The following is a 26,498-nucleotide window of genomic DNA, read 5'->3' as shown; positions in this document are numbered from 1 at the left end:
AACAATTGTGCAATAGTCAGAGTGTTGGCGAGGGAGTGGTTTTCATATTGAAGGGCCTGCACATTAACCTCATGACTGGGGGCCAATCGAATGATTGCATCACAAACCATTTGATCAGCATACAACTCCTTATACATATCAATGACAAAGTGACGACGACAGCTTAAACCATGAAGCTCAGCTGCCTAAGTCTTACAGAAATGTTCTGGTTTCTTGTGGCACCAACAGAACTCAACTTGGGTGGCAATGACATACATCCTCTCCCAGTACTGCTTTGAAAGAAGGTTGCACATGTTATCAAAAAAGAGTGAAGACCATTCCCGCAGGGGTGCCTGAGGGCAAAGGAGTTGATTCATGCGAGGCGATAACCAAGACAAAAAGAAAGCATGGCGTAGGGTATCATCAGTCAATCCAAATGCGTGAAAATGCTGTCACAACTATTTTTCGTAGGTTTCACTTTCTTTGACAGACTCATTGTATGCCAGAAATGACCGGGGTAGCGAAAGGCAAAACAGGAGGTGCGAGGGGTGACACAGCAGGCGAGCAGGCGATGTAGACTGAGACAGACCTGAACAGGCCATAACAGAGGCAAGTGGCTTTGATTGTGTTGCACTGTGGTGAATGCCTTCTGCTGTTGACTGAGGTGCTGCAACACTGCAATATGAACACCCTGCTGATCAACCAGACAGCATAAAAAGTCATCAGTAGCACTGTAAGACATCATTTATGTAATGGAGGACCAACCAGAAGTTGAAAACCACATTGAGAACAATCCCACACTCGTTGTCACTTGTGTTGTAACTTGGTTGGTTAATTTGGGGGAGGGGACCAAACACTGAAGTCATTGGTCCCATAAAGTTAGAGAAGGATGGGGAAGGAAGTTGCCTGTGCCCTTTCAAAGGAACCATCCCAGTATTTGCCAGAAGCGATTTAGGGAAATAACGGAAAACCTTAATCATAATGGCTGGATGTTGGTTTGAACTGTCACCATTCTGAATTTGAGTCCAGTGTGCTAACCACTGTGCCACCGCCTTTGGTGTGTTTTTGGACAAGCAACACAAATAAGAAAGTTAATACAACTTTATTAGACTGTGGCATATACACCGATCACCATAACATAGACTGAACACAGTAAGAGAGGGCAAATGTATGCATGGAGTGAGTGTGGCAGCATTTAATGGGCATTCACCCATGGTGGGCTCTATCAGAAATTCATACTTTTGCTCTTTCGTGGTGCACTCTCGCAATGAAAAAACACTGCTAGTGTGCACGACTTTCAAGTATGTGCTCATTACTTCATCAACAGTAACACTTTCAAATCTTACAGCACAAACATTTAAGCAGTCACTATCACCCTTAGAGTTCCACTTCAAGGTGTGTGAAATGCAACATGAAGGCCAGATACAGTGGCTGGAATAGACGAGGAAATGCGTGCCCCAACAAACAGCAGCTGCTATGCAGAACTTGCTTCCTCTATTCTGCCCCTATATTAGCACTTGAGAAAAGATAACAGATAGGGTATTATCAGCAACGTGTAAACGAATAAAACAAATGTTCTATACTTGACTACTCATCTCTCTACTTTGGGAATGGTGTGTAAAATTCAGAATGGGAGTTTAACTGTGTATTGCGATGTCACAGCTTGGAGGTCTGACAACAATGTATGTAATGAGTATTGACAGATTGATACAAAATTCATCACGACAGTTCCATTTTGTCTTAAACATAAATGTAAGGAATAAGGTAAATACAGAAAAACTAGCTCACAAATTGTATGAAGAGAAAACTGAAGAAGAAAACAACCACCTTCAAGCTGAAGGATAAATAAAATACAGTTTTGTGCCAATAGAGATATATTAACAGCGGAACAATGCAGAGGAAAAAGAAGTTGTATCACAAAACCACATTATCATAAGTGGAGAACAGACTTTCTGGAGACATTTATACAAATAACAATGCCACACTGCAGTTCTGTTTTTCATATTGCTGTGTATTTCACGACGAGATAAAACACACAGCCTCACCCTTGATGACATCGTTGGCCCACTCTGCCGTTCTGCTAACCTTAGGCTGAACAGTGTCTGTCCTTGCAAGTGAAACTGCTGTGTCAATTCCCCAGGGGGGGAAAAAACTGTTTTCTTCGGAATGTCGGGCCATGTTCACAAAAATATGTGGGTCAATGATAATATGAAGGGATAGCGGGTGCGCATGCGTTCGCACTCCCAGACACACATTTGTGCCTGTGACTGAGGTGAACAGCAGTCTTTCCTGGGGTGGATAGTGGGGGAACAAAAGAGACAGCAGGGGATGAGGAGGAATGTAGGATGGGTGGGGGGGTCAGTGGGGGTGGGGGGCATTGGGGAGGCTGATGTCAGTGCTGCCTATTGGAGTGTGCAGGGACATGGTGAGGATGGGATAGTGGTCCGCCAGGTGCAGGGGGGGGGGGGGGGGGGGAAGAGGCAAATTGGAGAGGAGAGAAATAGAGGAAAGAGGGATGGGTGGGAAAGAACTATACAGTTGTAGAGTCAGGACAGAGAGCATGCGTAGCACTCAACTGGGGGCAGAGAAGGGGTTAGACTGGTGGAGGACACAGACTAGTGAAAGTTAAGAGGCCAGGGAAGTTATGGGAATGAAGGATATGTTGCAGGAAGAGTTCCCATCTGCAAATTCTTTCAGAAAAGTTGGTGTTGGTGAGAAGGATCCTTATTCCACAGGCTGTGAAGCAGCTGTTTAAGTGGAGCACATCATGTTGGGCAGCATGCTCAGCAACTGAGTGGTCAAGCTGTCTCTCAGCCACAGTTTGGGGGTGGCCATTTGTGTGCACAGACAACTGACACACTGATTGTGGCACAGTGATCGCAGCTTATTTTGTAGATCATGTGACTGGTATCACTGGTGGCCCTGCCTTTGACGAGGTAAGAGGTGGCAGTAGATGATGGTGGAACGTATAGGACAGGCCCTGCAAGGATATGAACCATGAGGCAATGGGTTGGGAGCAGGGGTAGTATAGGGATGGATAAGGATATTGTGTAGTGTGAGGGTTTTCTCCTTCTTGAAGTTATCTTCTTACTCAATTTGGTGGGATCCTGTCTTCCATCACATTTCCTCTGAAATGACTACTATTAAATAGTAATAGGCATTGGTAGATTCACAAATTAGGTATATTATCCTAATTACAAATCTGTTTATTTCCAATTGACAGTAATAACAAGAATATACTCTCCTTGTGATTCCAAGTCAAATTTGGTTGTGTGTTATATACAGATCACCCTAGTTACCAGCTCCCACTACTGTGGAACTTCACTGAGGTTGGAGCCCTGCGGCTCACCGCATTGCTCCACAGACTCTGAGGCCCTACTTGCTCTGATGTAACGAGCAGCAATCCAGCAGCACCCCCAGAATATCTCCAACATAGATCATCACACCAATCTAAACAGAATATTTTTTTCTTTTTTTTTTTACCTGTAACAACTTAACTATTGTTAGTTAAACATCATCTTCCACAGTTCAACTCTCAGCCATCCATATATATTTCTACGAACACCGACACACACTATCTTGTAATCTCAGTTCAGCAGTAAGGGTGCATATCACGTACTCCCACTGACACCGTGCACATTTGCATCCTTGCAATAGGTTGGGTGGCTGGCAGAATGCCACTGTGGACAGGCACAACAAAAGTCGGTTAAGATTGTACTTAGAAAGACAGTCTAGATGACACAAACCACATTTATTGGTGACCAGTTAAACTGCATAAGTCTCCAGATACTGTCAATGATGTGGTATGGCTAAATAGCAGAATCTCTGCCCCCTAGCCATCACAATATGCCATTTGTAACCAATAGAAAGAATGTCTATTGAATAAATGATGAAAAACTTCAGTCACCAACTTAAAAATTGTATCTGCTCATAGTACTGGCTGTAAGATTAACCACTATTACAAGTGTGATCCACAGAATTAAAAATAAAATAGCACACAATAAAAAGCTGGCAACTCTCACTGCCCTCGACGGCGCAGGCTGTATGTAGAAGGCATTATTGGTCACGTAGCAACATGTATAATGTGCCTACAGTTTTTTTTGTCACTGTTTGCTTATGGTATCAAATTATAATATCACCTTAAGTTGCTCATTTTAAGTTTACCCTATTATATTAATGTCACATATTTAAATGAAAATTAGTATGAAGTAAGGAGCTAATAACATTACTATTGCAATGCCAACTACAGGACCATCTGCACATATGGGACGCTAACTGTTGCTTAGCAACTTGTGGCACATCAATAACCGTCAAAGATATTATGATGTATTGAAGTATGTCTAGATTAATTTGTGTTATTTTCATTTAAATATGTTACATTTTACAGTATAAACTTAAAATTAGTAATTATGCTGATATTACAAGTAAACATAAGCAAGCTGGTAAAAAATATTGGAGACTTGTTATACACATTACTACGTAATCAATGACACCTTATACATACATGCTGTCCTGAAGAGGGCAGTGTAAGTTATAGGCTTTTCACTGTGTGCTATTTTGTTTTAATTCTTTGCATCACAAATATAACAGTGCTTAATCTTACAGCCAATATTATAAATAGATATAATTTTAAAGTTAGTAACTAAAGGTTTTCATCACGTATTCAATAAGCGTTCATTCTATTGGTTACAAATGATGTGTCGAGATGACTGGGGGTGGGATTCCACTATTTAACCACATCACATCATTGCTTCTGCAGCAGTTGACAGCATCTGGAGGATTCTGTAGTTCTTACTCCTTGAATGTGTCTCCACACGTCAACTTTGGGTATAATTCCATTTTATTTTTATTACACTGTTTATATTTTATTTGTATGTCCCTCTATATTTATAGTACTCACTGTTCCTGAGTACAGTCTGAAAATGGTCCACCTCTGGATTGAAACCAGACACCAATAAATGTGATTTGTGTGATCTAGACAAAAGTGTGAAACTGATCACTATTTTCCCAGAATGTTTTTGAAAGTATGAGATGATACAGACCCTGGTGGACAATGTGATTGAGTTGCTCCAGTCCTGGGAGACACTGTGTGATTAGTTACTTTCTCATGCATCCACTGTCTGTGTGGATTGCTCATAACATATTAAACTGTGACACAAATGTTCACCTCACAGTTTTCATGGTGAGTAGTTAAGAGTATCTACTGGTATCTTCATAGTCGAAGAAAACTGTACTGTTTCTAGTTTGAGTGGACACTTAATAGAACAATTAACAGCTGAATAAAAATGCTAAAACTGCTTGTTATATTTGGGCAGCTGACCAGGCTCCCACTCATCCACTAACAATGAATTAACCTCTTGTCATCAACCTGTAGGAAGTAGGCATGACACTGCACAAAATTTTAGAATGCATGTCACACTGTTGTCATTATAAGCTAGGATGGCAGACAAATCTCCAGCCAAACTGAGGGTTACCTTTATGTCAGCATGTAATATACCTGCAGTTTAAAAGTGTGGTACCAGAAGTGACATTCCAGATGCTTCACATATTGGTTGATCATCTCACTGGAGCATGAAACACTATGTGAGTGGACAGTATCCTACTCTTAACCCAGTGACTGTAACATTCTTCCATCAGTATGTCTGGGAGCAGGTTCACCTGGATGGTCAATTTGATCGAGTGCAATTTGTCATTTACCACCTTTGACCACTCGTCTTCCTACTGATACATGATCCTTCTATCTGAAAATGGGGTGATGGTATGCAGGGGGATGGCACACCAAAACACGATGCCTCGTCCACAAGTTTTCTTGACTGGTTTCTCCACATCTTGATGTGTCTCATACACCAAGCAACTTTTAGTCTCACAAATTTAATGACATGGCTTAATCCCTCAGACTTAGGATCCAGTTGTGCTTTAGCGTCCCCTGAGAGTATTGCTTCATGGTATTGCAAGTGCTACTTATTAAATACATCCTTGCTCTTAAATATTTTGAAAATTGCAGTAATATTAGACAATAGAATGACAACTTTACTCACACACTGTGAATATATTCAAGTCTTTTATACTGAATACACTGTCTATGGTGAAATAATTCAGATCATAATGTTGCAGAACCTTAACTGCATCTAGAACTGAGACCCATAACTCACACTATGATGCACAGTACATTCTCCTCACTCCTGTTACACTTCTGAATGGTGCACAGAAAAAAATTAGTCCTGCATATCTGAACAAACCCAAACTTCTAGGACTATAGTTTTTACGCAACACATTCATGTACATCTGAATTTCATCAAGGAAATTCCACGGATTGATATGGCTCTTTGTTCGGTTCCAAGAGTTCCAGAACCTGTACAGAAAATTGGCGTAGAGATCAACATTCATGAAAATGACACATTATTTGTTGTACCACCATACAGCGAGACCTTCAGAGGGGGTGGTCCAGATTGCTGTACACACCGGCACATCTAATACCCAGTATCATGTCCCGTTGCACTGATGCATACCTGTATTCGTTGTGGCATACTAGCCACTAGTTCATCAAGGCACTTTTGGTCCTGATTGTTCCACTCCTCAATGGCAGTTCGGCATAGATCCCTCAGAGTGGTTGGTGGGTCACGTCATTCATAAAGAGTCCCTATCAATCTATCCCAGGCATGTTCGATAGGGTTCATGTCTGGAGAACAAATTGGTCACTCTAGTCGAGTGATGTCATTATCCTGAAGGTAGTCATTCACGAGATGTGCACGATGGGCGTGCGAATTGTCGTCCATGAAGACAAAGGCCTCAGCAATATGCTGCCGATATGGTTGCACTATCGCTCAGAGGATGGCATTCATGTATCATACAGCCATTACAGCGCCTTCAATGACCACCTGCGGTCTACGTCAGCCCCACATAATGCCACCCCAAAACAGCAGGGAACCTCCACCTTGCTGCACTCACCACACAGTGTGTCTAAGGCATTCAGTCTGACCAGGTTGCCTCCAAACACGTCTCTGATGATCCTCTGGTTGAAGGCATATGTGACACTCATCAGTGAAGAGGATGTGATGCCAATCCTGAGTGGTCCATTTGGCATGTTGTTGGACCCATTTGTACCGCACTGCATGGTGTCATGGTTGCAAAGATGGACCTCGCCATGGATGTCGGGAGTGAAGTTGCACATCACGTAGCCTATGCGCACAGTTTGAGACATAACACGACATCCTGTGGCTGCATGAAAAGCATTATTCAACATGGTGGCATTGCTGTCAGGGTTCCTCTGAGCCATAATCCGTAGGTAGCGGTCATCCACTGCAGTAGTAGCCCCTGAGCGAGGCATGTCATTGACAGTTCCTATCTCTCTGTATCTCCTCCATGTCTAAACAATATCACTTTGGTTCACTCCGAGATGCCTAGACACTTCCCTTGTTGAGAGCCTTTCCTGGCACAAAGTAACAATGTGGACGCGATAGAACCATGGTACTGTCCGTCTAGGCATGGTTTACCTACAGACAACACGAGCCGTGTACCTGCTTCCTGGTAGAATGTTTGGAACTGACTGGCTGTCGTACCCCCACTGGCTAATAGGCACTGCTCATGCATGGTTGTTTACATCTTTGGGCGGTTTTAGTGACATCTCTGAACAGTCAAAGGGACTGTGTTTGAGGTACAATATCCACAGTCAATGTCTATCTCCAGGAGTTCTGGGAACCGGGATGATGCAAAACTTTTTTTGATGTGTGTAGAACATGTGCCACATTTCTCAACATGAGGTATGTTACAAAATATTACTAGGTATTTCACTAATAGTTCTATTCATCAAGGAACTTACATTTGCCAAGGAATAATGAACAAAAAAACTCAAAACAGTATTTTCTATAAGGGAGTAAAATTGTATAAAAATTGCCCATGGAAATGAAAAATGTAACTGTTTTTTAAATAAAAATAGAAACAGCTACAACAATTTTCATAAGTTATGCATAATACACGATCAAATATTACTCAAGAGTAGTAGTTAATCTTTATAAAAGGAATAACTACACCATCCTGTCACATTATAATATTTTTGCAAGAAAAATGTGTGCCATAATCTGTAGTGCTGACTCAGTATTTCAGGAGGACGGAGGGGAGGACATGAAGACATTCATAGGTTATAGCGGCATGTTTACAAACCTGGAGTCAGTTTTCTGAACAGACTGGAGGTAGCTAGCAGCACGTTCAGGGTTCAGCAGTCATCGGCTGGTATCCCTGATATGTGCAGTGACAAAGAGCAAAACTATGTTTACAAAATAATTTACCTGGAGCAAACTGTATATATTAAAGAATGCTGTACAATAGAGAACAACGGAATTAGGCACTGGAACCGTCAATACACTGACTCCTTATACAGAATCCTGGTGTTTACTTTATCTGGCCACACTGACTGAGGTTTTCCTGAATCATTTCAGGCAAATTATGGGATGGTTCCTTCATAAAGGTCATGTCCGACCACCTGTCCTATCCTCCTAAAAGCATTCATACATATTCAATGTTTCTGTATATTTTGAGCATTTATTTTCACTGTATTATGGTGACAAATCATGTATCACTGTAAAACAGTCCCTAAATTAATAAATAAAATAAATACATGTATTAACTGTGGCACTCAACGCTAACAACAACCATTTATTTATAGGAGCTATTCAAAATATTAAGGGGAACGACTGGATTAGCACACACTCTTCAGGATACGATGTTTTGATATACATCACTCTGACCACATTAAATGGAACATTATGTGGCTTTCATATGTGCTGACGTAAAGATGCAAATGTACTATGACAAACTTGCATGACTACCCGCACTTCATAATATTTTCATGCCTCTTTGCTAGTCCATCCCATACAAAAGGTTCCTATTAGCCAATGACATATATATATAAACCCAACAGAAAATACCAAGAACAAAACACAAAATAGATCTGAACAGGGCATAATTTGAAGTTTGAGGATGAAAAGCCAGAAGCATATTTAACTGATTTGTCCACAGTAACACGAGTCAACTGATGTGTTTTATTTGCAGACATACTACACGTTCTGTATTACATACATTCATACAGCTGAGGGTCTAGTGTAGCAGGGGATACAACCCGTCGGCTTTGAACAATGATGTCACAAGTCACCAGAGAGCATGTATTACAAAGATGAAAGAGCTGAGGAGAATGTTGAGAAACAAAGGAATGCGAGAGAGATAAACTTTATTTCACATATGTAAGGGCCAGTAGTATTTTCACGTTAACGATATCGCGTGTTTGTATCTTAGTATTTCTCCGCAAAATACAATGGAAAGAAATGAATGAAATTACTAGCAAAGAATACATCACGTTACATGTATGTCAGTTGTATCTCGAAAGTCTTTCGAACTGTATTGCTTAAGTGCAGTACGGGATACAAGTTCAGCGTAGTCGATTTCTTAGTTTCAACTAGCATTGCTGTCCTGTTGTTCACTTGAACTATGTATCCCCTGCTTCACTAAACCGCAAATGAAACCCTATACGAATTAAAAGCTCATTCGAAGTGTGTTGCTTAAGTACAGTCCGGAATACGAGTTTGTCGTAAGGCGATTTCTTCGATTTCACTAGCATTACTGTCCTGTTCTTCACCTGAACGATGTATCCTCCGCTTCAGTAAACGCTAAGTGGAACACGGGATACAAATTGTAGATGTGCTGTTTATTTCGTCTCCGCTATTACTAACATAAAGTAGGATCAGTTTATTCTATCTCGTGAGATTTTTTTTTTAAAAAAGCCAAAAAACACTTATCAGCTACTGAAGCATTTGTATCTTCTAATGGGTGCGGGAGTTCCGACTCCTGGGGAGGTGGGTGGGTGTGAGTCGGAACTCCCGCACCCATTAGAAGATACAAATGCTTCAGTAGCTGATAAGTGTTTTTTGGCTTTTTTAAAAAAAAAAAATCTCACGAGATAGAATAAACTGATCCAAAGATACAGATGATTCAGTAGCTGAAAAGTGTTTTTTGGCTTTTTAAAAAAAAAAATCTCACGAGATAGAATAAACTGATCCTACTTACGAATAGGTGGAAATACACGTACGTTACATTTGCAACCTGTTTCATTTTATATGTTTTGATTGTTTATTTAACCTTTGTGTTTCACTTGTCTTTTGCTGTTATGTTTTAGTTTAGTTTTTTTATTGATTGCTTAATAAAGTTTATTCTATCTCGTGAGATTTTTTTTTTTTTTTAAAGCCAAAAAACACTTATCAGCTACTGAAGCATCTGTATCTAATATCAAGCGATCGCTTTTAGATTCACATTCAATTATTTTAATGATAGCGCTTATTAGAACACAGAACTGCTTTATTATCTATGCCTCGAAGTGAAGACATTACTATCTATGACTAAGGAATGACGTCATTGTTCAAAGCCGACGGGTTGTATCCCCTGCTTCACTAGACCCGCTGGGCAGACTTCTCTGTGCAATACAGCCATAAAAGACAATGCAGCAATAAGCTAAATTACTCTATAATATGTGACTTGTGATGGGTTCTTCACACAAAAAATTCTCATGATCAGCACATGAAAGTGTGTTGGTAAACTGTGGACGCATCTTCTGTATAAACTGCGACAGATGAAATTTTGTCCAAATATTTTTATTCTGTCACATGAGAATTGCTAACTTTTTCCAATGTAATTAATAAATTTAAACTTTGAGGTGACTATCAATAGCTAAACATCACCTTTTCCACCCAAACTTATGTGACTACTGGTATGTTCTTTGATTTTAGTCTGTGTTATTCCACATCTCTGTTTGCATGTGTTTTTCATGCATGTAACATTCAACCAATAAATAATGTTTGTGCATTCAACCATCTTGTTAGTTCATTTATTCAACCGCTGACAACAGTGACTGAAATAACTAACTTTTTCAGTAGATACACTTTACTCTACATCATTTTTCTGACTTCAAAAACAGGAAAGTTTTTTGAAACACATTCATAAGTGAGCTTATTAGTTTAACTGGATATGAAAACACGTATCCATGGCAAAATCTGTCATTGACTGATTGTACTTATATGTTCCAATCAAGATAGTGTAATGTATTAAAAATTAAATGTTATAAAGAATTAATGCTATGAAAAATATATTGTGCTGAAGTACACATTGGGGTAATGTCACAATATGAAGTGTGATATTCGATAAAGATGCTAATAACCCAGTTTTTTAAAATTATTTTTGTATGCCGAATGTATGAAAATGTATGAAAACTACAAAATTACAAGGAGGCGGAATGGCTGATCTTCATGAGGTGAAACTCCAGTAGGCCTACTGCCAATACACACATTTAAAGGTGCAAAAAATTATCTTACTTTTTAGAACTGTTAGTTCCTTTCTCATGAAGGAAAGAGGAATACGGTTCATGTGTCCCTTGTTTCTAACTTTTCCTCCCTGAGCAGGGAACCAATAGTTTCACAAGCTAGGGTAGTTTTTGTTATTTATGTCTCTATCAAAAGAAATACAATTTCACCTCCTGAGGATACGAAAGCCTACAAGCCAAATATTCCTTCTTATTGTAATTCTGTAGGCTAGTGTGCTTATACAGTCATATAACTATGTTTACATGTTACTGGATTTGTGTATATCAACCAGCATTTACATTGTAAATAAACTGAATGTGACTGCTTGTTGTAGATCCGGGTGGCAACTAGACGATATTTCCAAAGTTGTAGTAACTTTTTATTTGTCTTGTTCCATTCTCATTCTCACTACAATTTGCTTTTTTGCATGTTAAATAATACCTAAGGCGACACTTTTCATGGTACTCCAAATGTATCTTAAGAAAATGTATCCTATGTTCACAGTAATTAAAAAGGGCTGTCATATCCTACTGTATCTGTAGTACTGACTTCAAGCAAACTTACTTTGAATTAAACATGAAAGTAACATAACATCATTCGTGAAAGTACCAATTTTTTTTTTGTGTTTGTGTTGCAGGATATTGTCACTTCGCAGTTATTTCACTGACATTAAAATAGTTGATTTCTACTGGGTAATTAGCTTTAGCAACCATGAAGTTTAAGAATTTCCATTCATTTTTAATGTCTCTCAATTTTAATCAACCATACATCTGTTCCTCGCACAGCATCTGCTGGCAAATTTTTGTTTCTTAATGTTTAATGGTATTTCCTGATAGACATAAATACGAACATTAGATGGAATCCGTTAGTTTGAAGATAGTTTGTCTCACATTCACTAAGCTCATTCTTTACTTACTTGCATATTTCAATGTGAGTCCTAGCTCTGTAATGAGCTTTGCATCTCTCTCGGCCATTTCCAGTACAGGGTCAATAAGAACAGCTTCCCTTGACTTTACATCAGCCAGTAGATATGTGTATGTACTGCTTTCCTGATCATATAACTAGATATTTTGGAGAAAAAGTATTAATCATGAGTATCAAAACATTTCATTGAGCGGCATCTAAAATGACTAACTTACAGATATATGTACGAGATATACACATTCTGTGTATCTCACCTGTCGGAAAAAGAAATCCTTCGATAATGGTATCGTTTCCGTCATTTTTATATAAGTAGTGTCGAGACCGGTTCCAAAAATTGAACGTTTCGGCCCACTATTTACGTTCTTGATGCTGTTATGAATAACCCTTTTCCCCACATAAACGAAGAGATAGCCTTTCTTAAAAAGCATTTCACTGCAACAGCAGAATCGCGGTGTTAACACCTCTGTATATTATCTGGTAACGACATAGTAAGCAGGAATTTATCATGTCATGTTTTCTGGCAGATAACGAAGGGACAGCATGAATATCATGCCATCACACTTAGAATTTTTCGTGTAAACTGTTCAGTGTTCACGCTATGTACCTAAACAAACGACGTTCGCCGCATTATTTAGGATGACTAGCTAGGTTGTGTTTTGTTTCTCGGAATAGATAAGACGTCACGAATGACAGGCATAAAGTAAATTATCTTTTTCAGTCTGTGGTTGGATTACTTAGTGGTAAAGTGGGATCAAAGGGGCTAACAGGTGACTGGTCTCTCTTTTTTAGAGTATGGCTCAGTCACGGCCGCCTCTGATTCGTGAGTGAACTAACATATTTATTTACGTTATGAAAAAACCTAAATCAGGGTGGCCAGATGGAGTAAACTCCATCCTCACGAGTATACAGTGTATTGGACGACTGTGCCATGGGGGCCTACCCTTTGGAAGCATAAGGTGAAAATGTAAACACACAAAATAAAGTGAGTTATAGTTAACGTAATTATTTAAGTAAACATATAGCCTCAACTTGTGGTGAGCCGACCAGTTAATTATCGCTCCTTAGTATTTCACTGCCCTACGTATTTTATTGAACTACCGTATCGCTAAAAGAAGACAACTACACACCTGCTTGTCTTATACAATTAGACTAACAAGAATACTGCCCTGTCCCTCACAACTTGGTCTTCAGACAAGTACTGTGTTTACGTTTGACAACTAAAAATATAGCAGGAACCGGGAGAGCGTGACGTGCGAACTGTATACGCCTACGGGCTCTCCGTTGGAACCGTGATGCGCAGGATAAAGCTGAGAGTTTTTTCTGATTTTTGTTCTTCTTCTTTGACCTTAAACGTAATATCTTTAGCGCCATCCATGTTAAAACCACCCCAAAAATAATATTTACCTGTAGAGGCTTGTTATTGTTATTGAAATGTCCTGGAACTTGATGCGCAGTACTTTTTCGTCAAATATCGCAAATTTTATAATTTACTATTACAGTGATAAATACACATAAAAGAAAGGAAATTTGGGCCGGATTACACTTAAAAACAAAATCTCACTTACATGTAAACGATCAGCATGTAGCCGTATTTACCAAGTAATTCGTGATGTGCATATAAAGTGACTCGTTCCACATCATAATGATTAATCGGGCAAATGATCCATGGAGCGAAGTGGAAACTTCCAGGCATTCCTTATGGCGGTTTGGAAAAACGAAACTCGAAGGCCGAACAAGAGTTTGAAAACAGCTGGCCCCGTGTGTCAACACAGCCCCACCATGGTCTATACAATATATGATATATGCAAAAGAAACAGTGAATAATGTTACACATATCTAGAGACTACCAATAGCCTAGGTAGTGCACTATACAATATACAGTCTACATTATGGAAAATGACAACTTCGTTTTGTTCCGATTCCAAACGAAATCCTGCCAACAGTACTAAGTCTTATTAGATTTGACTCGATTCCATAAGCTGCAAGAGACTGGAAGCACGCAAAGTATGCCAATCTAGCACCTTCTGTAATGAACACCTTTGAAATGATTCTCAGAGCAAAATATGCTGAATAGAATCTTTGGGAAATTTTGATTACATGATTCTTTAATTCAGGTTTTGGCCAGCATGCTTTTCCAACAATTTTTTAGTTTTGTACTTTTCCATCTCTTTGTAAACAATATGTGGTGTTTACTCACAGTTATCTTTCAGACCCTCTTCAAAGAGTTGAGTCATTCTAACTGCACCTATCCATTTAGTAAAAGTGATCAAAATGGATACTTTGTGAAGTAGATAACCACACATATTGCACAAGCTTTTTCAAATATCATACAATTTTTGCACTCATAATTTACTTCTTAATGGTATTTGTTGATAATAATAAAAGTGAATTTCAGTTGCCTTGTCATTTACACAAATGCCATACGGGATAGACAAATGCTTTATATAGATTTTGCCTCCTCATTTAAGATCCAGAGGGGTGATCTGTATTCTAGTCAAAGGTCTTGAACAAGTTAAATTTCACTTTTTTTTCTCCTTTGTCATTTCAACTTATAGGTAATATAGCATGTTACAGTACTCATCTATTGTATTATATATCCAGTCTCAGTCTTCCTTGATATTTAAAGTTTTTATTTTGTAGGGGGGGGGGGGGGGTGATCTTTCATTTTCCATTCATTGCTAATGCACATTCACTTCAAACTGTTCTGGCATATTCTTTCAGTGTATGTTTATATTTACAATTCTTCTCTTATTGTTTAATTTCCAATCATTTCTGTTTTCACACAACCTTCCACTCTTCTAAAAAAATGTCATTTGTTTCAGTGTATTGCTCATAACACATTATTTTGCATGCACAGGCATTTTCAGCTAAGTGTAAAGTTTGTACAGTTACAATTTTTTGTTTACATTATTTCTTATTACATTATAATTTATGATAAATTCAAGTTATAAGGGCATTTTTGGATATGCCACTTCGCGAATCCCTTTTTAAAAGTATCCCCTGTCGATATCTTAACTTCATTTGGTAACAAGTTTTTAAAAACAGTTGCTTTGACTTTGGGGCTTTTTGCTGTTAAAGTTAACCTTCTGTTGACTGTATGAAAGTCTTTCTATGCCTTGTTTTATAGTTGTGAATATCCATGTTTCCTTTTGTGATCTTAGTGTCTTCTTTCACTAGCATTACAGTTTCCAGTATATACATGGCATACACTGTGAGAATATTGTATCTAATGAATAAGGATTTGCAAGAAGTTCCTGGCTTTACTTTCACTGTGATCCTCAATGCTCGCTTCTGCAGTATGAAAACCCTTTTCATATTAGTTTATTACTATATCTTCGTCGTTTACCAGCCATGGCTGGACAGACTGTGTCACAAATACAATGTTTATCAACTAACATTTATACAACACCATATACAAAATTTATATTACAAATAAAAGAAAATATTTATGCAGTGCACAAAAACACATAGAACATAGAGAAAATGAAATGTAACTAAACAGGAAAGTAAAACTTCATAGCAGCAAATGAAAATACCATAAAGCAAAATGTTTACAAAACCATGTAGATCACACACATAAAGTTTCGTTTTGGCAAAATATGTACTTTGAGTAAAACATAAAATTAAATGTGCAGTTAACTCAGAACATAAAAAGAAGATTAAATTTAGGCAAAATTATATATAAAACATAACAATATTTATTATTTTGTCCATTCACTGGAACCACTGTTAAAAAACTCTTCCAAGGAATATAGCAGATGTTGTTTCAAGTCCTGAGCAATTTTTTTCCAAAATAATTCAGGTGGCAGGGATTTCACTTCTGGAGGCAGTTGATTGTACATTTTTAGGGCGACTGTTGACTGTTGGAAAGCTGTCTTGTGTACTTGATAGGCAACACCTTGGCACTTCAATGTTCCTCTTACAGTGAGTGTCATGATTACGTATTTCTTGTCTTATGCTAATATTCCTTTGATGTTCTTATATACAAATGAGGCAGAAAAACACAGTCATTATTGCCTAGCCTGGTGAAAATAGGCTTACAGTGGTCCAGTCTTTTGCTAGAGGATATGATCCTGATGGCTTTTTTTTTTTTTTTTTAGCAACACATCTTTGCAGCCTGAGGAGTGTCCTCACAACAACAGTCCATAGCTAATGTGGCTGTGGAAGAGTGCATGGTACACTATTGTGAGAAACTGGTCAGTTATTACCCTCTTCAGCTTCCTCAGGACGTATATCACACGAGAAAGTTTGGTGCATACATATGCAGTGTTATCATTCATGGAGAGTTTGCTGTCAATCTTGAAGCCCAGTAGTCTGACAGTCTCCATGTTTTCTTGCTCTTCAGTGTTTGTTAGACTGCATATCAAATGTTGGGTTTTTTCTTCATTGATCTTCATTTTATTTATGATGAACCATTCTTTTATTTCTTCAAACATCAAATTTGATGCACCAATAGCTTCTGCGGCTGTATGTCCTTTGGCAATAAGGGTAGTGTCATCTGCAAACTGCAACATTTGACTATTACAGCTCATATCATTGACATATATGAGGAATATGAGGGGTCCTAAGACTGATCCTTGGGGCACTCCATGTTCCAGATTTTGTTCAAGAGAAGTTGCTCCGTGCACTGATACTACCTACTCTCAGTTTTCCAAATAAGATTGGAGTGTTGATAGAACAACACCTCCAACACCATAGCATCTTAACTTGGCTATTAGTGTTGTGTGTGAGATGCAGTCAAAGGCTTTGCTGAGGTCACAGAGTGTCAGTGCCACACACACTCTCTCTTCAAAACTCTGTCGAATCATTTTTAATAAGTCCAGTGTGGCTTTCACAGTTGATCTCCCTTTGCGGAATCAGTGCTGTGTGTTTTGGAATAAGTCGTTTTCCTCAAAGTAATTCAGTACCTGGCAGTGCATCACAGACTCAGTAACTTTGGCTAGTACTGGTACCACTGAGATTGGTCTGAAGATGGACACCTCGCATGGATCCCACTTCTTATATATTGGTACTGTGCGCGCCAGTTTAAGGAAGTCTGGGAAGACACCAGAAGATAGACATTTGTTTATTACTACGGCTAGTGGCTGAGCTAATCTGCAATAATTTTCTTTAGCAGTGTGCAGGACATGCCATAGATGTCTACACTTTCTGAGTGTTTGTAGGAGTTCACAATTTGAATCATGTCTTCAGGGTGTACTTCTTTCCAGTTTTGAATTCTGCAACTGTCTGCATTTCTTATGTTTGCAGTCGGATCTAGGTCAGAGTGTGGAATTTCACTCACTGTCTTTTCCACTATTCTGACAAAATATTCATTGAAGTCATCAGGGCTACATGAAGTTAAGCAGGAGGTAGTCTTCTTTCTGTTCTCATTTGCAAGATTCCAGGCAGCTTTACAAGGATTTTGGGCCTCTTTAATGTATGTATCATTATACACTCCTGGAAATGGAAAAAAGAACACATTGACACCGGTGTGTCAGACCCACCATACTTGCTCCGGACACTGCGAGAGGGCTGTACAAGCAATGATCACACGCACGGCACAGCCGACACACCAGGAACCGCGGTGTTGGCCGTCGAATGGCGCTAGCTGCGCAGCATTTGTGCACCGCCGCCGTCAGTGTCAGCCAGTTTGCCGTGGCATAAGGAGCTCCATCGCAGTCTTTAAACACTGGTAGCATGCCGCGACAGCGTGGACGTGAACCGTATGTGCAGTTGACGGACTTTGAGCGAGGGCGTATAGTGGGCATGCGGGAGGCCGGGTGGACGTGCCGCCGAATTGCTCAACACGTGGGGTGTGAGGTCTCCACAGTACATCGATGTTGTCGCCAGTGGTCGGCGGAAGGTGCACGTGCCCGTCGACCTGGGACCGGACCGCAGCGACGCACGGATGCACGCCAAGACCGTAGGATCCTACGCAGTGCCGTAGGGGACCGCGCCGCCACTTCCCAGCAAATTAGGGACACTGTTGCTCCTGGGGTATCGGCGAGGACCATTCGCAACCGTCTCCATGAAGCTGGCCTACGGTCCCGCACACCGTTAGGGCGTCTTCCGCTCACGCCCCAACATCGTGCAGCCCGCCTCCAGTGGTGTCGCGACAGACGTGAATGGAGGGACGAATGGAGACGTGTCGTCTTCAGCGATGAGAGTCGCTTCTGCCTTGGTGCCAATGATGGTCGTATGCGTGTTTGGCGCCGTGCAGGTGAGCGCCACAATCAAGACTGCATACGACCGAGGCACACAGGGCCAACACCCGGCATCATGGTGTGGGGAGCGATCTCCTACACTGGCCGTACACCACTGGTGATCGTCGAGGGGACACTGAATAGTGCACGGTACATCCAAACCGTCATCGAACCCATCGTTCTACCATTCCTAGACCGGCAAGGGAACTTGCTGTTCCAACAGGACAATGCACGTCCGCATGTATCCCGTGCCACCCAACGTGCTCTAGGTGTAAGTCAACTACCCTGGCCAGCAAGATCTCCGGATCTGTCCCCCATTGAGCATGTTTGGGACTGGATGAAGCGTCGTCTCACGTGGTCTGCACGTCCAGCACGAACGCTGGTCCAACTGAGGCGCCAGGTGGAAATGGCATGGCAAGCCGTTCCACAGGACTACATCCAGCATCTCTACGATCGTCTCCATGGGAGAATAGCAGCCTGCATTGCTGCGAAAGGTGGATATACACTGTACTAGTGCCGACATTGTGCATGCTCTGTTGCCTGTGTCTATGTTCCTGTGGTTCTGTCAGTGTGATCATGTGATGTATCTGACCCCAGGAATGTGTCAATAAAGTTTCCCCTTCCTGGGGCAATGAATTCACGGTGTTCTTATTTCAATTTCCAGGAGTGTATTTCATTTTTGCTTCCTCTGCTGCCTTCCTATAAGCTTTTTTGGCTTTTAGGTAGTTGTGGTGATGTAATTCTTTAGCTGGAATGTCTAAAGCTGATTTCATTCCGTACTTGCACATTGTTACAATACACTTCAATATATTGAGCTCGTGTGTGTACCATTGTTTCACATTGATAACTTTCTTGTGATTTGTCCACAGGATTCTTCATTGGTCTTACCAGAAACATGTCATCAAATATTGCTTTTAAGGTTTGTAACAGACATAAGAAAGAATCACTGCCAACTAACTCTGCAATTTTCTGCTGCCAGTTTACACAAGACAGAGCTGCTTTGAGATCATTTAGTCTCTTTTCTTTAACAAATCTTCTTTTGAACTTGTAGTTTGAATGCCATGTGCTTATCTGCAGTTTGCTCCTCATACTGTGATCTGCTATCATAGGTTCAACTACACTGAGTTTATAATCCCAGATGTTTGGCATGTTCCACCCCACAGTACTGTTCCACAAGACAAGAAAGGGTACTGATGCTATCCATAATATACAGCCCTTAGGGTTTCAGAATTAAGATATAGTGATAATTTTCTTAATACATATAGACTTGGTGTTTTTTTACAGACATAACCAGCTTGCTGCTTCCATGAAAGTCGATCATCTATGCTTAAATCCATAAATTTATGACCTGTACAGGTTTTTGGTAGAATTTCATCAATCATAGTATTTTGTCTGTTTGGACCACTTGATTTAAAGTGGATAATATTAGTTTTTCCTATGTTTACTTTTAGGTTGTCTCTTTCAAAGTGAGCTCTTGCCTTGATAATAAAGTCTGCATACACAGTGCTCAATTGCTTATTGTCAAGAGAACTTAAGAAATCATTTACGTAGCATATGAATAGGATTGGACCTAAAATTTAGCCCTGGGGAACACAAAAATGTATGTTTCTTGTACTTGACCTCCTTCTCTCCAGCCTCGCGGTCTGAGGCACCGTGTCACGGTCCGTGCGGCTGCCCCCGTCGGAGGTTTGAGTCCTCCTTCGGGCATGGGTGTGTCTGTTGTTCATAGTTAAGTTAGATCAAGTAGTGTGTAGGCTTAGAGACTGCTGACCTCAGCAGTTTGGTCCCATTATACCTTACCACAAATTTCCAAAGTTCTCCTCCCCAGTATTTTTCCATTAGAATATATAATCTCTGTGCACTGCTGTCTACCCTTTGTATGTGTTACTAGCAGTTGCACGAGTTTTCCAGTGACACCACTCTTTGCAATTTTTGATAAGAGTACATTATGACGTACTCTATTAAAAGCCCTTGAGATGTCCGGGAACACTCCTGCTGCTTGGGATTTTTCATTTATTTTTTCCAGTATGTGATGGACAAACTACTGCTGCTGACGTGGTACTTCGACCTCTTCTGAAACCATGCCAGAAATCACCTAATATGTCAACATTGTTGAAATGTTCCAGGATTTTTTAATATTATTTTCTCTATTAGTTTGCTGAAAGTTAAGATTACGGCAGGGAGTCTGTAGTTCTGTACATGCTTCACTTTCCCCTTCTTGCGTATTGGTTTAACTACGGCCAGTTTCAACTTGTCAGGGAACAAACCATCCTTGAAAACACAGTTTATTAGATGAAGTAATGGTTTCAGTAGTTAATGTTTGCATTTCTTCAATAGATATGGAGAAATTTCATCTAATCCTGCTGATTTTTTAGTTTCTGATGCTATCAATAAGCTGCAGTATGTCATACGTGCTTACTGTGCATAGTGTTATGCAGTTATGTTTGTTACTGGACTCAAATGTGTGCTGTATACCCCGTTTCATACAAGACATTGTTTTCGACAGTATCTATGAAGTAATTAGTGAAAATATTGCTGACTAGAAGGTGATCAGGGATAGCATCATTATTCATAGTTAATTGTACATTACTAATTTTAGTTTCTGTTTCATTGTTTCTGATTTTATTTACAATTGACCAGTAGGTATGTGAAACATTATCTGAACCTTGTATCTGTTGGCTGATTCTCTCTGCTTTTTAATCTTCCGACTTCATTGCAAAACTTATATTTGTACTGCTTCTATAGTTCTTTATGTAACTCTTGAGCTAGTCGGCCTGTGTAAGCTATACATGTTTTCCATTTTTTCCTTCAGATCTTTTGTTTTAAAATCTAATGACACAGGTTTTGATTTTAAAGGTTGATTTTTCTGGATACTCAAATTTTTTTAGTGGAATAGCTCTACTTAAGTGCTCAGTCAGAATTTTTGTGAATATGTTTGATATATTGTTGATCCCCAATGGTAGTAATAATTGATTCCCATGATTCCTGGCTTAAACTATTTCTTAGTGTAGCAGTGTTGTTTGCAGATAGTATTCACCTGTGCTTGTACATTTTTCTTGGTTTGAATTTGGTATTACATTTTAGCACTAGTGTTTGGCCTAAATGATCTGAGAGGTGACCATTTATGCTGTCTGTTGAGATGATTTGGTCATAATTTGTGATAACATGGTTAATTGAACTACTGTGTGTGTTAGCTGTTCTGTTGGGTACTAGTCCAAGGTCTTCAGTCACATAAGATATGATACAATCTGTAAAATGTTTGCTTACCTGACCATCATGTAAAGTGTTGATGTTCAGATCTCCCAGTATGACAAGATTTACACCTCTACAAACTGACATTAATTTACTTAAAACTCCATCAAGTGATTGGAAAGCATCAAAATTTCCACAGGGGGATCTATATACGCCTATGACATAGAAAGGGAAAGTGCAAAATATGAGTTGAAGAACTGCAGTTTCTAAATCTTTGTCAACACTGTTGTGCGTGTATTATATAATTGATTATTAATCTGTATCCTTTGTCTGTCAAAGTATATCTTTTAGATGAAAATATGTTTGTAATCTGAAATATTCATCTAATAAAGGAAGAAATTTAAATAGTTGTTTATCATTCACTCCTGCAAATTATCTGATAATCTAGATTTTGTGACAAAAGATTCCAGTTATCTGGTTGCCAGTTAAAACTACCCACTGTAAACAAACCTCTGTTTTTGCAACTCACAGATAACTGTTGCTTTGTGATAAATATCGTGTAGATATGAAACTGTCAGGAGGAGTGAACAGTGGCTGTTCCTTATATTTAAGGAAGAAGGAACTTTTTTCAAACTAGCAGCCTGAGTAAGCACCAATACTTGATAGCAGTTTAAAACAAGTTATTATTAAATGCAACTTCAATTTCCAAAATGAATCTTTCATTCTGCAATAGTGTGTGTGGTGATTTGAAACTTCTGACACATTAAAACTGCATGCTGGACCAAGATTCAAACTGCAAACTGTTGCCTTCCAGAGGCATATGTTCTACCACCTTAACTATCTGGACACAACTGCCGTCGTAGCCTCACTTTTTCCAAACTTCATGGACGTTCTCGTGTATACTTTGTGCGACAAGCAAGAAAATATTGTGGAAAACTGAATTTGAATAAATCTTTTATTCTGCCATTTTGAAACTTCCTGGCAGATTAAAACTTCATGCTTGCCCAAGATTCGAACTTTTCTTTAGTGAGGAAATGCTGTGCCGACTGAGTTATCGAGACGTGACTCTCGACCTCACACTCTGGAAACATTGCTTGGGGTGTGGCTGAGCCAATTCTTCGCAATATTCTTTCTTCTAGGTGTGCCAGTCCTGCAAGATATACATCAAACGTCTGTGCCTTGACTAGTTCTACATTCTTGAAAGTCCACCATCATGGTGGAATGTGTGAAGCTGAATGAATTCGGCATATTTGCAAAATTCATGTTAATACTGAGACATTAACTTCTGCTTCTTTAGATCTTAGATAACATGTAGCATTTTACAAATTTTTTGGAGACTTAATCAGGCGACAAATGTAAGGAGACAGTTAGTAATCCCAATACCTTGATAAATGAAGTGGGTGTGTTTGGACTGACAGTTCATAAGCAAGCTCATGAATTCCTGCAGAAGCCAAATGAGATGAGGATGTTGTCTACCATCAGCACTTGTGTCACACAGCAACTTTTTTTACTGGCTTCATTTGTTCTAATATTTTGGGACAACACTGTCACTAATAGAAACATTGAAATTCACAGCCACGATATGAGGCATGCAACAAATTTACATATGGTCAAATGATTAATGTTAACAGCAAAACAGATTTATGTCAAATGAGCTATTTTTCTTAAATTATTACCAAAACAGTTTAAGGTATTCATTGGAAATACTTTTGAAAAGTAATTTTAGCGGTGGCTTACCCACAAATGCCCGTATAACTAGGAACTAGTATGAATAATAATGTCAGAAACAAACCTATCCCAGCAATAAATGTAGTACTAAATTGAACATAAAATAAACTGCTCACAATGGGATGAATTATTGTCCCACTGTATGAATTAACTAATTGAACAATAGTGTATACGAACAGTACTGCAATTGTGCTTTTTGACGTAGCCCCCGCACATAAAATTGTGTGTTACAATCAGAAAATAATCAATCTAATCTCTTGTGGACAAGTATTTAATAGACTACAGTTTCATTAAAAGATGGGGTCAATTAATTGGGCACATTGTGAAGCATCAACATCAAGGAATTGTAGTTTGGTAATAGAAGGAATATGGGAGAGGAGGGAGGGGTAAAAATTATAGACAGACACCAAGGTTTGAATATACTAAGTAGGTTCAAATGAATGTGGTTTATTTCTTTAATTGTTTAGTGTTCCTGTGAATCTAGGGTTACAGCGTAAAATCATATTGGACCATTTCTTAATTATTATGTATGTTTATTGAAGTGTTTTACACACATCATTTTAGCAAAAACTAACATCGCACAATATTTTATTACTCTATACACTTCACAAAGAGTGTCTTATTGGCGTTACTGTGTGTTTTTTCTATATACTTCCTTACTGTATAGAAGCAATGCTTGACCACCTGCCTACACAAGCCTAACCAATGAAGGGCAGCAGTGTATCAATATTAGTTAAAGAACAGTTGTCCCTGGAAGCCAAGATGATAAATATTAAAAAAACATTTAACTATAGAAGGAAAGTTTGAAGCTGCTGCTATCCAATTTCCTAATTTCAAGGTGATTATAAGATTTTAAACGTCTCTATATTATATTTATATAAACATACACTTTATGTTAGTCATTGGTGGTACAAATGTACATTTGTCAGTGAAAAATTGTAAGACTATACTCTTTGTAGATACTCTGCGGCCATGTAACTTTTACTGTCTCAATAATAAACCTACCAGACAAAATGCCTGCCTGGATAATGTCACTTCAAATACATGTAAATGTGAGACTCATTTGAATATCATACTATTTGAGCATGATGGCATACTAAAACTGTGTGGAGTTGGAAATATTCACAAACATGAGGCTGAATCCAGGACAATGAGACTACTGCATGATATACAAATAACAAATATCAGATACTCTCTTCAGGGTACCGTTGGAGCTCCATTCTCAACAGGTTAAGCTCATGAAAATTTCTTGCATGCTATAGTTGCCACCTTTAATATGCACTATCCTACTTCAAGTAAAAAGAGCCCATGTTCAAAGAAACACAGGAAAGGATGCATGACTAATTGGTACACTCCTTATTTGTATAAACTAAAAATACTGCTAAGTCATAGTATGAAATGTCATGTAACAATGGTATATACAAGTCATTGTATGTGAAACTACGTATTATTAAATAAAGGCAATACATAAAGCTAAAAAACAGGACATACATCAGCCAAGTAACAAATCCAATGCAGTAAGGTAGATAATTAAAGCAGAACCTGGAATATCTACATAAAAAGGAACTACCTTTTTCCATTAGCCCAGATCAATTTAATCTTTATTTCAGGGAAATGCACACTTCATTATGATGAGACGGGAACCAATAAAGACATTGAAGCAGCTGATGTTACCTCTCTAGGTGCAGAATTTAAAGTAAACCACCACAGTAATAGTGATCACTTAAAACTTCTGGGCCGATAGGCCGTGGTCGATGTATAAAACTCTCCCCTGACATTTCATCTCCGACTGCGGGAGACATCCTCCGAGGTAAAGCGGCGAACTGCGAAGAGAACTTGAGGAAGCGCTGATTATATAGGTAGTACAGAGGGCACCACCGTCCATCACGTGGCCTCTTCGTGGTACCTGCAAGGAATTTTGTATACCTCCAGTGGCATCTTTTGCCAATCTTAAATATTCTTTTATTTTCCTGGTGGGTATGAAAATAGTTTCCACCCCATACTTGCTTAACACTTTCCCAATGCAGTCTGTGACCTTACTAATGAACAGAAGTAAAATCTTGCCCTTGGGTGACTGTTGTTCGTCGTTGCTCCTGATTCTCTGCCTAGAGCCAAAGTGCTTGATCTATATTCTTGCTAGAATAGCCATTCTTCACAAAAGTTGACTGTAGATGCTCAATCTCATCTTTTAAAGAGACAAGTTCACAAATTTTGTAGGCCCTTTCTACCAAGGTTTTGATTACACCTCTTTTTTGTCTAGGGTGGTGGTTTGAAACTTTATGCAGATAATGATCAGTATGTGTGGCCTTTCTATACACCTTACGGGATGGAACGTTGGGCCATAAGGTGTATAGAAAGGCTACACATACTGATCGTTATCTGCATAAAGATTCAAATCACCACCCTAGACAAAAAGAGGTGTAATGAAAACCTTGGCAGACAGGGTGTACAAAATTTGTGAACCTGTTTATTTAAAAGATGAGATTGAACATCTACGATCAAGCTATTCTAACAAGAATATAGATCGAGCACACTTCATTCTAGGCAGAGAATGAGGAGCAATGATGAACGACAGTCGCCCAAGGGTAAGGTTTTTCATCTGTTTATTAGTAAGGTCACAGATCACATTTGAAAGGTGTTACACAAGAATGGGGTGGAAACTATTTTCAGACCCACCAGGAAAATAAAAGAATATTTAAGATTGGCAAAAGATGCCACCGGGGGGTATATAAAATACTTTGTAGGTACCACGAAGAGAAGTTTGAACACCCGTCTTGCTGAACATAAGAGGAAATGCCGCCTGGGTCACACGGATAAATTGGCCATACCAGAACATGTCTACCAGGAAGGTGATCATGAAATAAAATTCAGCGAGACGAGTGTCATATCTAAAACCTTACATTATTATGCACACATGTATAGAGAGGCTATTGAGATTGATAAACACCATAATAATTTTAACAGGAAAGATAAAGGTATTAAATTGGATAAAATCTGGATGTCAGCATCACACTGCAAGCTTGTCGATCAGTTACTTTCAGTCAAGAATGTTGGCATTACCAGAGACAGTCTCATAGCTGACGCTACGTGATGGACAGTGGAAGCCTCTATACTGCCTATATAATCAGCACTTCCTTGACTTCTCTTCGCA

General features: G+C 39.2%; 1 protein-coding gene and 1 long non-coding RNA gene across 2 annotated transcripts in view; one reads left to right on the top strand and one right to left on the bottom strand.

Moving 5' to 3' along the window:
• LOC124716899 (persulfide dioxygenase ETHE1, mitochondrial) overlaps positions 1-13,034 on the bottom strand; it is a 53,245-nt gene extending 40,211 nt beyond the window's left edge. Inside the window, exons 1-2 of the mRNA XM_047243458.1 lie at positions 12,500-13,034; positions 12,238-12,382 (exon numbers count right to left, since the gene is read on the bottom strand). Of these exons, the coding sequence (XP_047099414.1) occupies positions 12,238-12,382; positions 12,500-12,673 (319 nt within the window). The 5' untranslated portion in view covers positions 12,674-13,034. The remainder of the gene's footprint in view (positions 1-12,237; positions 12,383-12,499) is intronic.
• Positions 12,924-24,752, top strand: LOC124716901. The gene is made up of 3 exons (XR_007005665.1): positions 12,924-13,227; positions 24,015-24,185; positions 24,307-24,752. It is a non-coding gene; the product is annotated as an uncharacterized LOC124716901 (long non-coding RNA).
• The last annotated feature ends 1,746 nt before the right edge of the window (positions 24,753-26,498 follow it).

This window comes from Schistocerca piceifrons, chromosome 9 (genome assembly GCF_021461385.2).
Source record: "Schistocerca piceifrons isolate TAMUIC-IGC-003096 chromosome 9, iqSchPice1.1, whole genome shotgun sequence".
Classification (NCBI taxonomy): domain Eukaryota; kingdom Metazoa; phylum Arthropoda; class Insecta; order Orthoptera; family Acrididae; genus Schistocerca; species Schistocerca piceifrons.
The sequence above is the reverse complement of the archived record's forward strand: the minus strand, read 5'-3'. Positions and strand labels throughout refer to the sequence as shown.